The sequence below is a fragment of the Homalodisca vitripennis genome, chromosome 2 (genome assembly GCF_021130785.1).
Source record: "Homalodisca vitripennis isolate AUS2020 chromosome 2, UT_GWSS_2.1, whole genome shotgun sequence".
Lineage (NCBI taxonomy): Eukaryota > Metazoa > Arthropoda > Insecta > Hemiptera > Cicadellidae > Homalodisca > Homalodisca vitripennis.
The window spans coordinates 48,434,246-48,448,154 of NC_060208.1; the positions used below are offsets into that span (position 1 = coordinate 48,434,246).

The following is a 13,909-nucleotide window of genomic DNA, read 5'->3' on the forward strand; positions in this document are numbered from 1 at the left end:
TAGTTTACATTAAATGAGCAAATTTCAGCTAGGACAGGACTCTTCTTCAGATATTTTGACATTATATTCGAAAACTTGCAGCAACTCACTGTTACACCTTATAATGTTTAATTTTTTAAGTTAAAATATAAAATATAAGCAACGGTTAAACCGAAGCTCTTAAATATTTATTTATTATAGACTTATACCTAATGTATGCCATAGAAGGTTGCTACTGTCAGAAAATAATTGGTTTTAGTTCACTTTGATGTTACTCTTTTTTATTATTCTGTGTTGAACAGCTGGGAACACGTTAGTTCGTGGTTGTCAATTTGGCAACAAATGTCAGTTTTTGTTAGGTTAACCTATTTCTGTTTATCATACAAGATTTGAAATGTAAATCTTTATATATCACTATAAATTGTATTCATTTAATTATTTTGTTTGTAATGTGTCATTATATTGATGCAGTGAAGATGCTCGTGAGGTTGTGTTAGATTGTTATTGAATTGTTGCCCTTTGATAATGTCTCCAAAATGCATTTCCAAGAAAACTTCCAGTTCCTTTATGAAACATCACTAACTACATGAGGTATCAAGAGGATGAAGAAATGATAATGTCACTGAAAGATTGGAGGCAAGCACTGCGCACCCCTCCTACTTACAGAGTTGGAAACAGCACATTGCGCATTCAAACTACTTTTGTTACCATAATAGCTTTACTAGGCTTATTTATACTTTTAATTTTGTATACTACATCTAAAAAAAATCCTAAAATAGTGGGATATGGTCTTGGCAGCAACGATATATACAGAAACCACTATTTCCCCCAGCCACATGAAAGGCTGGAAAGAATAACACGCTATGATAGTGTTGATGAGTATTACAATGCTACATACCCTTTGACTCCTCCAATCAACACCCCAAGTGGGGTCAAGTACCGTATCGGTATTATTAGTGATTTAGATACTAATTCGAAGAGCAAGCTGGAATCAAATACCTGGATCAGCTACTTCAAAACTGGCCATCTAATGTGGCTCCCGAGTACAAGTTCCATTACAGTTGTATGGGATAGAACGGATCCCATTGAATTGAAATCAACATTCGGACAAAGTGGACGAGGCATGGAGTTATCAGAGTTAGTTGTGTTCAATGGTAAACTGTTATCATTTGATGATCGGACAGGTTTAATTTATGAAATTAATTTAGACTCAAATATTGCTATTCCTTGGGTGCTACTAATAGATGGGAATGGAATGACCACTAAAGGTAAGAACTTTAAAGATTTCATTCTTTAAGAGGGTAGACTTTAATAAGCGGCCTACACTCATTATTCGATTGCTACTATCAAATGGATCAGAAGAAATAATTCGATATTACGATTTATTTAACTTAGCATATAATTTCAAATTATTAGTTATAGCAATTTTAATGTAAACAACAAGTATCTAATATTTTGAGACTTTGAAAATGGCAATGAATGTGAGATAAGTGGCGTCAACATGTGGATTTATCTCCTGGTAAAACATGGGGAGAATTCTTTCACAAAGTTGGTTAATCATTGGTATCAAGCTGTGCAAGTTATAAATATTGTAAGGTTTCCTTGATATCAAAGTTTAGGCCATTGTTGCTTTTGTTGTTTTGTAATGTTATTGTTATATTTATGTTTTTAAAATTGTAATATACAAGATTCTTCTTGTTATAGTAATTTATTATAACTCTTATTGTGTACGGTTTTTACATATCAAAGTTTGATAATATATCAAATTGTTCGAAAATAGCAATTGAATAAGAAGTATAGGCCGCTTATTAAAGTCTCTTCCTTTAATATTTTTTTACCACCACCACAATCGAATCAGGCTATGAAATTATTGATTAATAATATCTTAACAGTTGAATACAAAAACATTCTAACTATTGTTATTAACAATGAAATATTTCCAGCTCTTTTTAATGTATTGAATAACAATAGTTTTCCAAATTAATTCAAACAAAGTAAAATCATTTGCATGATTTTTGAATAATGGCCACAAGTATAATGGCAATATACGTGTGTTATTCTATCATAAGCTATTAAACACATTTATCCTTAAAAAAGGTAAAAACTAGCCTAACTACATTTGAAACATTAGTTTGTTACATTTTATAAATACACATAGTCTAGATAGTTGTTTATTTATTATTAAACTATATTTGCTCTTTTAGATGTAAAAACAGCTGTAATTTTAAATAACTAACATAATTTGGTTTGGCATTTTGGTTTCAGTAGTATAGGTAGTCATGAATATTCATGATTCGATTGTGGTAGTGACTGTTTATTATACTGCAGCTGATTTTCTTATTAGCCCTTTTCAGATGTTAGTGTCACTACTGTGTCAGTTAAGCATGTCCTGAAGACTCTGGCCGTAACCAGTACTTTGGTATTATCCGGAGGCCACTATTTTTGGAATAGGTTTTCTTACCATGCACGTTAAAAAACCACATTATTAGAAAGAACCTAGACCCTACAGTAGTCAAGTAACTTGACTTAGTGTTAAATTTATATGTCATTATGACAATCGACTCCTATTTTCTGCCTCCCAAAAGAAAGCGATGTCGGCGAGAAGTATTCTACTGTGTTCCTATCTACTTCTTGATATTACGCGGTATAAGTAGGTCAGCCTAGGTTATTGTTTATTTATTCATGGTAAACACCATTTTACAAGGAGAATCCTTACTAATTTAAAAATTATAAAGAGATTTTTTTTTTAATTCAGCAGATAGATACAATCTATATTTTACATCAAATATGTACATCAATGTCCATAAACAAAATCAGATAGAAAATTGCTACACCATCAAAGGCATAAATAAGATCCCTGAAGATTCAAACGAAAGCCTTAATAGATTTAAATTGAAAAAAAGTGAAACTGCACACCAATTGGTGCTTCAGACAAGACATCCAAGGGGTCTTAATTTAAGATAAATTTAGTTTTCGTCAACTTATTCACACACGTCATGCCATGGCCCATCAGCTGCTGATCTACTGTATTTATTTATAATGTTTGTTTTTCTTGTTTGAGTTATAACCTAATGTTTTTTTTTTTTCAATTTATGTAAATATTTATACATGTATATTTATCTGAAGAAGTGTACCTAGATACACGAAAATTTATAAATGTTTCAAACCAATATACCTGTAGTTTATTTCTTAAGAAGAGAATAACCTGTTTCTGTAAATATATATATATATATATATATATACTTTTTGCGATTTAATGTTTATTGAAATTATATATATATATATACTTTTTGCGATTTAATGTTTATTGAAATTATATATATATATATATATATATATATATATATATATATATATATATATATATAAAATCTGTTTATATATATATACATATATATAAACAGATTTTATGTAAGAAAAACAAACACTTTTACAACTTTCAAAAGAGACTGTCTCAGCCAAAATCCTCATAGCAAATTAATCAAAAGCAAAGTTTTTGATAAATATTGATTGTGTTCTTTCTAATTTAGATTTAACTAGAAATTTATTAATATGAGAGGTTATATTAAATTTATTACTGCTTAATTGTTTATTTTCATTTTGCCTAGCTTGAAACTGTATTAATTTTTGTTTTAGAATGATTTTGCAAAAGTACATTTATTTAAGCTTAATAATGTTGTTTTTATTGATTTTATACTTCAGTAAATGTTTTATTAATTATGACACGTGTATCATAAGCAAAAAGTTGAAATTAAAGTGAAGGTTCTTTAGGGAGATTGTTGACATAGATTAAGAACAAAATTTATCCCAAGATTGACCCTTCTGGGACTTTAAAACAAACATTAGACTGTGTAGACTTGAAGCTGTTTGAATTATTTTATGATAATTCTTTGTTTTCTTTCACTCAGATACGACTGCCAGATGTTTAGTGCATTATTCCTTATTCCAATGCTACAAATCTTACCAAGAAAATGTCTGTGATTAACACAATCAAAAGCCCTAATTGGTGGGTCACAAAAAAAGTCAGCTGTAAACTGTGACCCATCCAAGGCCCCAGATGCACTCATTCACAAATGACTTGAGGGCTAACTCTATTTTTATTCTTCCTAAATCCAAATTGCTCATTGCAGATAAGGTTATTTAAAAATCATTCAGTCAGTTATGCAGAGCTCTTCGCTTATAGATTTTTTAATCATTGCTTAAATAGAAATTGGACGATAATTATATATATTTTTAGGGCCATTTTGAAAAGAGTGATGACTTCTGACAATTCTAGGAGTGTAGGAAAAGTTCAACACTACAGTGTTTGGTTAAAAATTTGAGTCAATACTGGGTTTATTACATTATAAGATAATTTCAACTAATATACAGGTATTTCATACCAACCACTAGGTTTGCTATTTTAAGATTTAATATTACTTTTTCCGTTTCTTCTAATTCTTCTTCTCGTTAGTTTCAACTCATATATAATAGTTTTAAATTATCTTATTTGGTTCACATTATTTGTATTGTTATGTAGAGATGGAATATTCAGTGATTGCACTATTGACAAATTGTTTGTTAAAAAAAAACTGTTGCCTATAACAATAGGATTTGTTATTTTTGCAGTATTAACATTCATTGTAATGTTAAGTTAATTCTTATTATTTAAATCTAATTATGATTTTATAGTTGACCAAGTAGCTTTAGATTTAAGTATAAATTATCATTGGCCATTCTTTTAGCTTTTTAGCTTTTACTACTGCCCTAAATACCTTTTTATATTGTTTTCTTTACTTTATTTTTTTATTTCAGTTTACACTTTTTCTAATAAATATTGTTTTATTATTAATTACTTTAAAATGTTTTAAATAAAATTAATATTTATTACAAATTAAATATATATTTATATATTAACCAATTTTAAAACCAGCCAGAATTCTTTAAAATTCAAATATTTTATTATTCTAAACTTCTTACAAAAAAGAAAACATGAACAAGTTGTTAACGTTGTCAAGTGATAGGAAGGTCCAGAATCTATAGGTACATTGTCACTACCATATGGGAAACAGTCATATCAGCCCTGTGCGTGTGGGCAGATCTGTATAACTTATGCAAAATCCCACGCAGAACAATTTTTGGGCACCAAAAAAAAAGAAAAATTACCAAATCATAATCCAAAGACTGAAAATGCTGCAAATATAACGAGTTAGAGCCTTCAATGCCACCCCCTCCCTAGCCTAGATTACCTCTATATTACCATAAAAGCCCTTTATTGGTCTCTGACCATCCAGTCATAAGACTTAAGAAATCAATTTTCAAGTATCTTTTGACTGTAATCAGTTATCGTAGTCGATCTCCACATAATCGGCTGTCTCTCTGTATCATTACCTATCTTCACGGATACTTTCTTGAGAAATTATATTTTAAATTTATCTATGCATCAACAATTCTACTTATATTCTAAAATATTTTAGTATATGTTTTCCCCCATAATTATTTATTAATTAAATTTATTTAAAAAAATTAGCAAATACTACACTAATATATTAATGTTTATTTTTGTAATTAAAACATTTTGTAATGTCTTAAGTTGGTTTTTAATAGAGTATAATAGTTTTGATATTGTATTTTAATTAATTATTTTTCAGCACACAATGTGTGTGCATTATACAAATTTTGTGAGCAAATAATAACAAATTTCTTTTGTGTACATGAGGGGGGGGTGTGTCTTCTGCACTTCCAAATAAAATGTAGTATTTAATTTGCTAATCAGCTGTAAAATGATAAACCTAAATTACTGTGATACTAGTAATAGTGTGAAGTAATTTACAGTATTATTTTGTTGTGAACGTAGTATCTTACTTAGATACTACGATACTTACGATACTTAGATACAATTCTGTGAAAGAAATGTTCAGAATGATTTTAAAATTTATTTTAGGAGTTTTGGTAAAAATTTGGATGTTAAAATACTACAAGTCTGTAGTGTTTTCAAGAAGAAAATTAAGTTCTACCAATTCTTATTGTGCACAATTGCATATTTTTACTATATTTATAAAAAATTCTATTGATTGACATTGCCAATGTGTTAAAGTCAAGTTTTATGTTTATTATATTTATTAAGGACCATTTTAAGTTACTTAATTATTTCTCATACGATGCCAAGTCATAAAACAACAATTATACTTGCTTTGAAAATTGGAAAATCAGAAAGAATATAATGATTTTACACATTATTTTGTTTTCGTTGTATGTTACAAACCCTGATTCTATTTTTTGAGAACTGGTATCCAATCTCAAAACCCAAGACATAAGGTTGAGCATACATAAAAATTAGCTATCAACAAAACATAGTGATGAACTTATGAAAGTCATACTTAAGAACAGAAAATTGATATAACAAACAAAGCAAACATAAGAATCACACACTAAGTAACACCCACAATATAGATATAACATCAGTAGGTAAGTAGAACTAAGTAGGAAAATCCATTTGGTATTTACCATGTTGTCTTTTTCCTTCTTTGTGGCTTCTGTTATTTTTAATTTGCAACTGGCTTTAAGCAATTTTTTTATTTATAGCCACTAATGACTAGGTAAGTTATCTTCGACCCATTAACAATGTTGAAATATGAACTCTCATAGTAACTATTTAATTACTTTATTCGTACAGATAAGAACCTAAAGATTGATATCATAACACAAAACCTTCTATACTTAACATATTTTTCGTTAGAAAGTTATATCCCTGGGCTGTTTAAATTTCCGATCATGATTTTTTACAAAAATTCCTAACATGCAAAAATGAAGTTCCTGATGAGAGTTTATACTGAGAGTTCAACACAACTGTTATTTTGTTATTGCAAATAGAGTATTCTTGGCTTTTGTTATCATTGTCCCAAAAGCCGGTAAGTTAATAATTATATATTAAAGTGAAATTTCAAAGTTATTTATGCATATAAAATAACTCCTTTAGCTTTTATTTTATTATTTACTCTAGAAGTCTGAAATTACTGAGTACAAATTTTGTAAATGTTTTTACTTCATATTCATTTCTTGGGATGGTAAACTGTTATAACAAACAATAACATTTAGTTTTCTGAAGATTCTGACATTTTATTTCTATGTCAACATATTTTAATCTTACTGCTAAAATAAATATAAATGAATATAAAAATACATGTTTGGTAAACTTCAATAAACTTACTTTCTAATTCAATAATTTCTTTCTATAAAATTTTAGCATTTTTTTACAAATATACCAGTTTCTTTCCCTTGCAAAAAATTTGATATTACATAAACCCTATAATTTATGTATTTTTCTTCTACATGTATTTAAATTTTAGAAAATAATTAAATTTATCTAATGGAAACCAAGCTATCATTATTGCATAAAAATGTACAAAATGAAATGTTTTTAATTTTGTAGTTATTAAAAATAAATTATTTAAAAAAACATGAAAAAAAACTTATTTTAATTAAATATTTTGTTATCATTTTTTAATTTGATGTATTACAAAACTTAGATATATTTTTTTAATGTAGTAAAATAAAATTATTTATATTACCTGAAAATGTGTTATAGATTGGAAAAAACATGTAGTCTACTATACTATTCTTTATATTGTAAGAGCTTTTATGTAAAATTCAGAATTTAAATGTTTCAACGTCAACCAGATTTATTTCTAAATACACTGTTTTCCCTAAAAGGTAGATAAGCAACAACTTTTGAAAAAATCCCCCACTAAAACGTGCTTGTGATCTGATGTCCAGTTCCAGTGATAAATAACACTACTTATGTGTTGTATATTAGTTTTTCAAAAAATCCTTTTTTGCCTTTCTTTTATATGATAATAACCACTGTACCCATATAAATAACTTTTGCAGGCTACAAGAGTGAGTGGGCGACAGTGAAAGGACACAAATTGTATGTGGGCAGCATGGGGAAGGAGTGGACCACCAGTGGGGGGGAGCTCCAAAACCTCAACCCTATGTGGGTGAAGGTAGTCACAACCTCAGGCCAGGTCACACATCTCAACTGGGAGGAGCAATACAAGACACTACGAAGAGCTGTAGGTGTGGAGTTTCCTGGTAAGAACAGTTTGTAATATTGTAATATAGCATGGGGAAGGAGAAGGCCTCCAGAACCTCAACCCATTGTTAGTAAAGGTATTGACAATCTCAGATTAGGTCACACATCTCAACTAGGAGGGACAATACAAACACTATGATGAACTGTAGATTTACAACTTGTGACACCTCAATATTTTATTTTGTGATCAATTGTTGCAAGCTTGGACCTCAGAACCTACTGGTATTTTTTGGATGTAAGAGTGAATGTACTGTAAAGAAAGAAAATATGGCACTTCAGCCATTGGGAACATTGAAAACGTTAATTAGTTGGTCTTCCAGTTCTAAAAAAAAATCTAAAAATTGGGACTGGTGGTGTGGTCCTGTAACTTGTAACTCAACTACTCGGAGAGTGGATTTTTAGAGTGGTTTGTTTGGTTTGAAGTGTTGGAATTGGTTTTCTGGAAGAGAAGAGAGAATTTTGTATTGAATCTGGATCTCAACAACCTGGTAATCTACATCTAAAACTGTGAAACTCCCTTTGGCTAATTTTTTCGTGGCTATTTGTGAAACAGCTGTTGTCCACTATTGCAAGAAAGTGCATTCCAAACTTAATCATTATTTTCCTTCTCTCACAAATAAAAGGGTCAATATGTTAAAAGGAATGATGACAGAAGAGCTTTATATTCAACCAGTTATTGAACCAGAAATGTTTAAACCCAGTGAAGATGTATCCAGTTGCCATTCCAACAATACAAAAAGGTGTCTCTCATATAGCCTAGTTACTGAAGCCCAAAATATATCATCTCTTAACCCCTCTCTCTCCTATCTCACATAAACATCTACCACCCAACCAACCTAGTCCCATTGAGATCCTAAAAGGAGATTTCAACATCCTTAAAATCTCCTTGAAAAAGTCTGTCACCTCTACCTGCAGACAATCCAACAACCTTCTACAAACACTGACTCAAATTGCCTAACTTAAAGAATTTCTTTCTTTCTCTAAGAACCAATGCCATGGATCCCACCCTTACAAAATAAACCCAACAATGGATCATCAAATTCTATTAACCCTCAATGTAAAATAGACAATGCTATCTGCTATTTCTCCAGCCAACGTACTTAAATAATTGTGTACTTATTTCCCCAGAATGGAACAGTCTGAACTAACTCAAAATGTTGTGTGTCTTGCAGGATATGTGATCCATGAATCTGGGGTTTGGAGTGAGGTCCATCAACGATGGTTCTTTCTTCCTCGACGACTCTCCAAAAAACGGTACAACGATGAGACTGATGAGTTTATGAGCACCAACATCTTGCTCAGCACCGACCAACACTTCAGCAATGTTCAGGTGTGTATACTGTGTTCGCACAGACCTTGAAAGTAAGTGAATTTGTAAAACAGTTAGGGAATACGTTAAAAAAATATTAAAATTTAGGGAAAATAGATCAAAATGTTTTTATTTTTTGATTGTTCACTCTTTTAACTCTTGAGATCACATACCATGGAGTTGACTTCCGGGTTAGGTTGTTTCTGTTTCAAAAAGTTACTTTACCAGTGTTGGCTGCTCTAGGGCCTAATGTATTTCTGAGAACTAGAATAAGCCACTCCCATAGCCAACCCTACCTTTTCGCCAGTTATTCTACCATTCATCAGAGTTAAGACAATGCTGCTAGTTGAAGTAACCTCTGTATGCACTCTCCTGTAAACCTGTCTGACATTGAACAACCTCCGTGTGCGATCTTAGGTGTACTGGACTAGTGTTAAACAACCTACAACCTCCATATATGTACCTTATTCTTCAACTATGTTCTTATTCAAATGTTTTATTTACAAATGTAATAAACGAGTCAAAAACTAATTTATACTGTAAAATCAAATAGCCAAATATGTCATCTATTGTATTGCAGATTTATTATGATTTTACTTTTGTAATAAAATTACGGTCATAAGCAAAAAGTTTAATTTGATTTGATTTCTCTGCATCACAATGTGAATCCGAGTCTAACAAATGAAAATTGTGAAAACACTAAAAAACTATCTCTTGTTCTAGTAATTAGTGTAAGTTTTAAAACGTTTTATGTTGCATATAAAATAACAAATTATCACTAAGGATCGCCCTTTCCCCTCTTAATCACTTTATGAAGTTCTTTGTATGGTACCAGTGATACAAGGTAGGAATATATCAGACCAGGTGTAATGTAACAGGAATCACTGAGGAATATACACACACTATTCAAACTCAATTTTGCAGTAAAAATGAAATTTCATCAACAATTTCAAATGTATAACTTAATTTTTTATCGAGATATCCTGCAGACAGATAAATGAGAAATTTTGTCAGCCCCCTTCACTAATTCCTAACATAAACAAAAATAATTGTTCTAACTACTTGTCTACTTTGTAATTATAAAACTTTATTTCTCAGGTGACTTTCATCAGAGAGGTATTCTATCCAATGGTTTTCTTCTATGCTGTACATTAACATTGGTTTTTTTTCAGGTAACTTACATCGGAGAGGTAATCCCAACCCACGGTTACTCCAGCTTTAAGTTCCTCCCAGCTACGGACGATTCAGTCATCATAGCTCTGAAGTCAGAGGAGGATAAGGGTCGAAGTGCCACTTATATCACCGCTTTCCATATTGACGGCAAGATTCTTTTGCCTGAGATCAAGGTGGCAGATTTGAAGTATGAAGGCATCGAATTCATTTGAAACTTAAAGTTTACTCTGAAAACGCATAAATTAGTCATTGTAAAGAGATCATTTTTAAACTTGTTTGTATTAGTAACTCGTTATCGTTTTTACAATTTGTCAACTTGACCATTTAGGTAAATTTACTCAGTTTTTGTTCTATTATTCTTATAGAAATATTTATTCCAAATTTATTAAAAACCTGTAAGTTATTTTGGATTTTCAACGTTTAATATGTTTTACACTAATGTTGAATTTCTTTTACAAATCTCCAAAAAACAAATTTGTATGGAAATGGATACAATTTTCAAATACTTAAGTATTTTATCAGTCTATAATCATTGCTCAAAGTGATGTGTTCGTTGCATCATGTTTTATACATTTAAAAGTCAAATTTTTAATAACATATGGAATTTTGTAAAACTTATTGCTGTATATGAGGCAATTGTGTATGCATTATTAGTTTAACAACTGCCTTGTTGTAGTTTTTTAAAAATAAAAGTGTTATTTTAAAATCTAGTCCATCATGTAATTTAAATCATTTTATTATTTTATAAAACTAGAAAAATAATTATTTATAGTAAAGTGGAATATATAATTTATGCGTAAATAAATAATTTACTTCTTTGAACACTCTCAGTTGTGAGTAAAAAAAGTAAATTTGTAATAAAAACAATTATAACCATAGGATTTACCAACCATAAAATATACAATTATATGTTCTATCATTTTATATAGTTTGAATGTCATAAATGGTATGGATATGTACTTAATTATTTTTATACCAGATTTTTTGTATCAAAAAATTATTTTTGTCTTAAAGATAACAAAACACAATTATATAAAAATTATTTACTCTGAAACCGTGATGGTTCCTCCATCATAGGTACTCAAATCACAAAACAGTGTTCTTTCAAATAGCTATGTGTTCTGTGTTGAGTTGAGAAATTACAAATTTGAAATATTATTCCTGTGTTACGTTTAGAACTTTTCATTGAAATATGTAATTGAAGAATTTATTTTAGGTACAATTATTGTCTTATGTTATATTATTCTGACATTTGGTTGAGTGACTGATAGCAAGCAAGTTATTCATGTAAAACTAGCGTTTACTCAAATTAAGTAACTAAACCAATCTCAGTTTGGTTTTCAGTTTCAATACTCAAGTAGAGAACTAAAATAAATTTTGAATTCTTAATAACTGTAACAAAATAACTATGTACTATATATTCATTATAAGTAATCTTAAATATAATATCATGAGTGAAAGCAGAGTATTTTTGCTACATGATAACATAGTACCGGTACGTCCTGATACATTTCCAGAATTATTAAATTCCATACATTTTTTTAAAATTAATGTAAAATAACATGTTTGTGATTAAATTTTCAAAGGTTATTTTCAGAAAAACGTATTGAAATAATTCCAATATTAAATAATAATAGTAGTTATTTATTTATTTATTGTAAAATACAGTCTTGATTCTGACTATTTGTTCTATTAATTTATTCACAATTATTTATTTGTTTGTAAAATTACATATTTTTGTTAAATATATGCTGTGATTTTGATCCTTTTCCTTACAAGTTGGTAATCTATGAGAACGGCATTGTAGGTGAAAAGAACCACATCCAATGGATTGAACATTTCGAAAAACAATGAACATGTAATAATTCTTAATATATATAAAATGACAACTGTAAGTAATAAAGCAATGTAGTTTTATCAGCAGTTATCAGTCTTGAAATTAGATATTGTTGTCTACCAAGGCTGTTGTTACCCTGGTCTAGGTTTATTACACACAATTTTTTCAGTTCTACATTATTTTCTTATACAAAAGGTATGCACTAAATAGTTGTGCACTTACTGTAAGCATGTACAACTTTTTTTGCAAACTATATTGTCCAGGTTGTTCCAACTATATAAATTTGTTCCTCGAGAGGTAAAGGAGAGAACACTCCGCTACCTATGCTGGAAATGTTCAGGAAACTCTGAACCAGCTATTTCCAAACAGGTGGGTAAGAAGAGGTGGTCCCAATGCTGTGATTCAAGTTTTGATGCCCACGGGCTAGCTGCTGTCTGCCGCTGTTTGTTTCATAGCTTAAGTTGAATTCAAATCGTAGTAGGTATAAACATTATAAGTTGAAACCAATTTACATCTTGTTATCCTTGTTACTATCAGTGTTAGTAATGTATTTTAGTTTACCAACACTGTAAATATGACTAGTTTGGAAGAAAATAGAATATTTTGCAATAATAAACTAACTAATATATTTCAGTTGTAAGTATGCATGCTGTCAAGTAAAATGTACATGATTATTCAGGAAAAAGTAAAACAGAACTTTGTACAATTTACATCTCTTTAGTGATTAAATCAACTTTCTTCTCAATAACAATGATATGATTTAGAGACTAAGAACGAATTGATAACACCGTCGTAAAGTATTGTCTTGGTTATCTCAAACTCACACATCTCTTAAATGTACTTCTTTCATCATCGATCTTGTGTAGGTCTTTATCCGTTTGAGTTAGATAGGGTGTCTAATATTACATAAAAAGTATTTATTTTAAAGTTCTCTCTGCCAAAAAGTTTGATTTGACCTTTTCTAGTCTCATCAGGTTGAAGCCTTTGTGGTCTCTTTTTTGACTTCATCTTCATATTTACATACTTCCGACTTTAGAAGAGCTCCATTTTCATAAATATCAAAGTCTCTTCTTACGCTACTAATATACTTTGATAATGATCCATACATCAGTGCTACTGATGACTAGTCTGTTTAAGATGATTGCAGCTTTTTACCAATATTAAATCTGTTGTGTAGATCTCCCCACAGAATTGACAAAAATTCAGTTTCCAATCTTTATACCTTGCAAAGTATAACATCTTTTAGATGTTTCATTCTTTTTACTGTCCATTGCTCTTCCAAAAGACTTGCCGGATAAATTTTGAAAATATCCATAAAATCAAGTATATGTAACCCACTTTGGTAGTGAAAAAAATGAAAATGTAAGCCAAGTTTAAGTGCATGGTTGAAGTGATATCTATTAACATACTGAATACATCATTTTGTATTATTTAATTTTTGTTTTGTTTTTTAATCTTCACGTGGCACACATAAATACAGTTTATTTTTCTCAGTTTTGTATGGCCTTTAATTTGATGTGGCAGAAGCTGCCCCTTA

At 29.8% G+C, this 13,909-nt stretch overlaps 1 protein-coding gene across 2 annotated transcripts; it reads left to right on the top strand.

The window, feature by feature from the left end:
• The first annotated feature begins 288 nt into the window (after positions 1 to 288).
• LOC124353918 (soluble calcium-activated nucleotidase 1) lies at positions 289 to 12,282 on the top strand. 2 transcript variants are annotated; one of them, XR_006921641.1, is made up of 5 exons: positions 289 to 1,247; positions 7,849 to 8,052; positions 9,226 to 9,383; positions 10,535 to 10,841; positions 10,891 to 12,282. XR_006921641.1 is itself a non-coding variant. In XM_046803974.1 (4 exons), exons 1-4 carry the CDS (start codon positions 566 to 568, stop codon positions 10,745 to 10,747), a joined length of 1,257 nt encoding a protein of 418 aa, XP_046659930.1. In that variant the 5' UTR covers positions 289 to 565; the 3' UTR covers positions 10,748 to 12,282. The 2 variants fall into 2 exon arrangements, 1 of the variants encoding a protein (XP_046659930.1); XM_046803974.1 differs by having other exon boundaries at positions 10,535 to 12,282.
• The last annotated feature ends 1,627 nt before the right edge of the window (positions 12,283 to 13,909 follow it).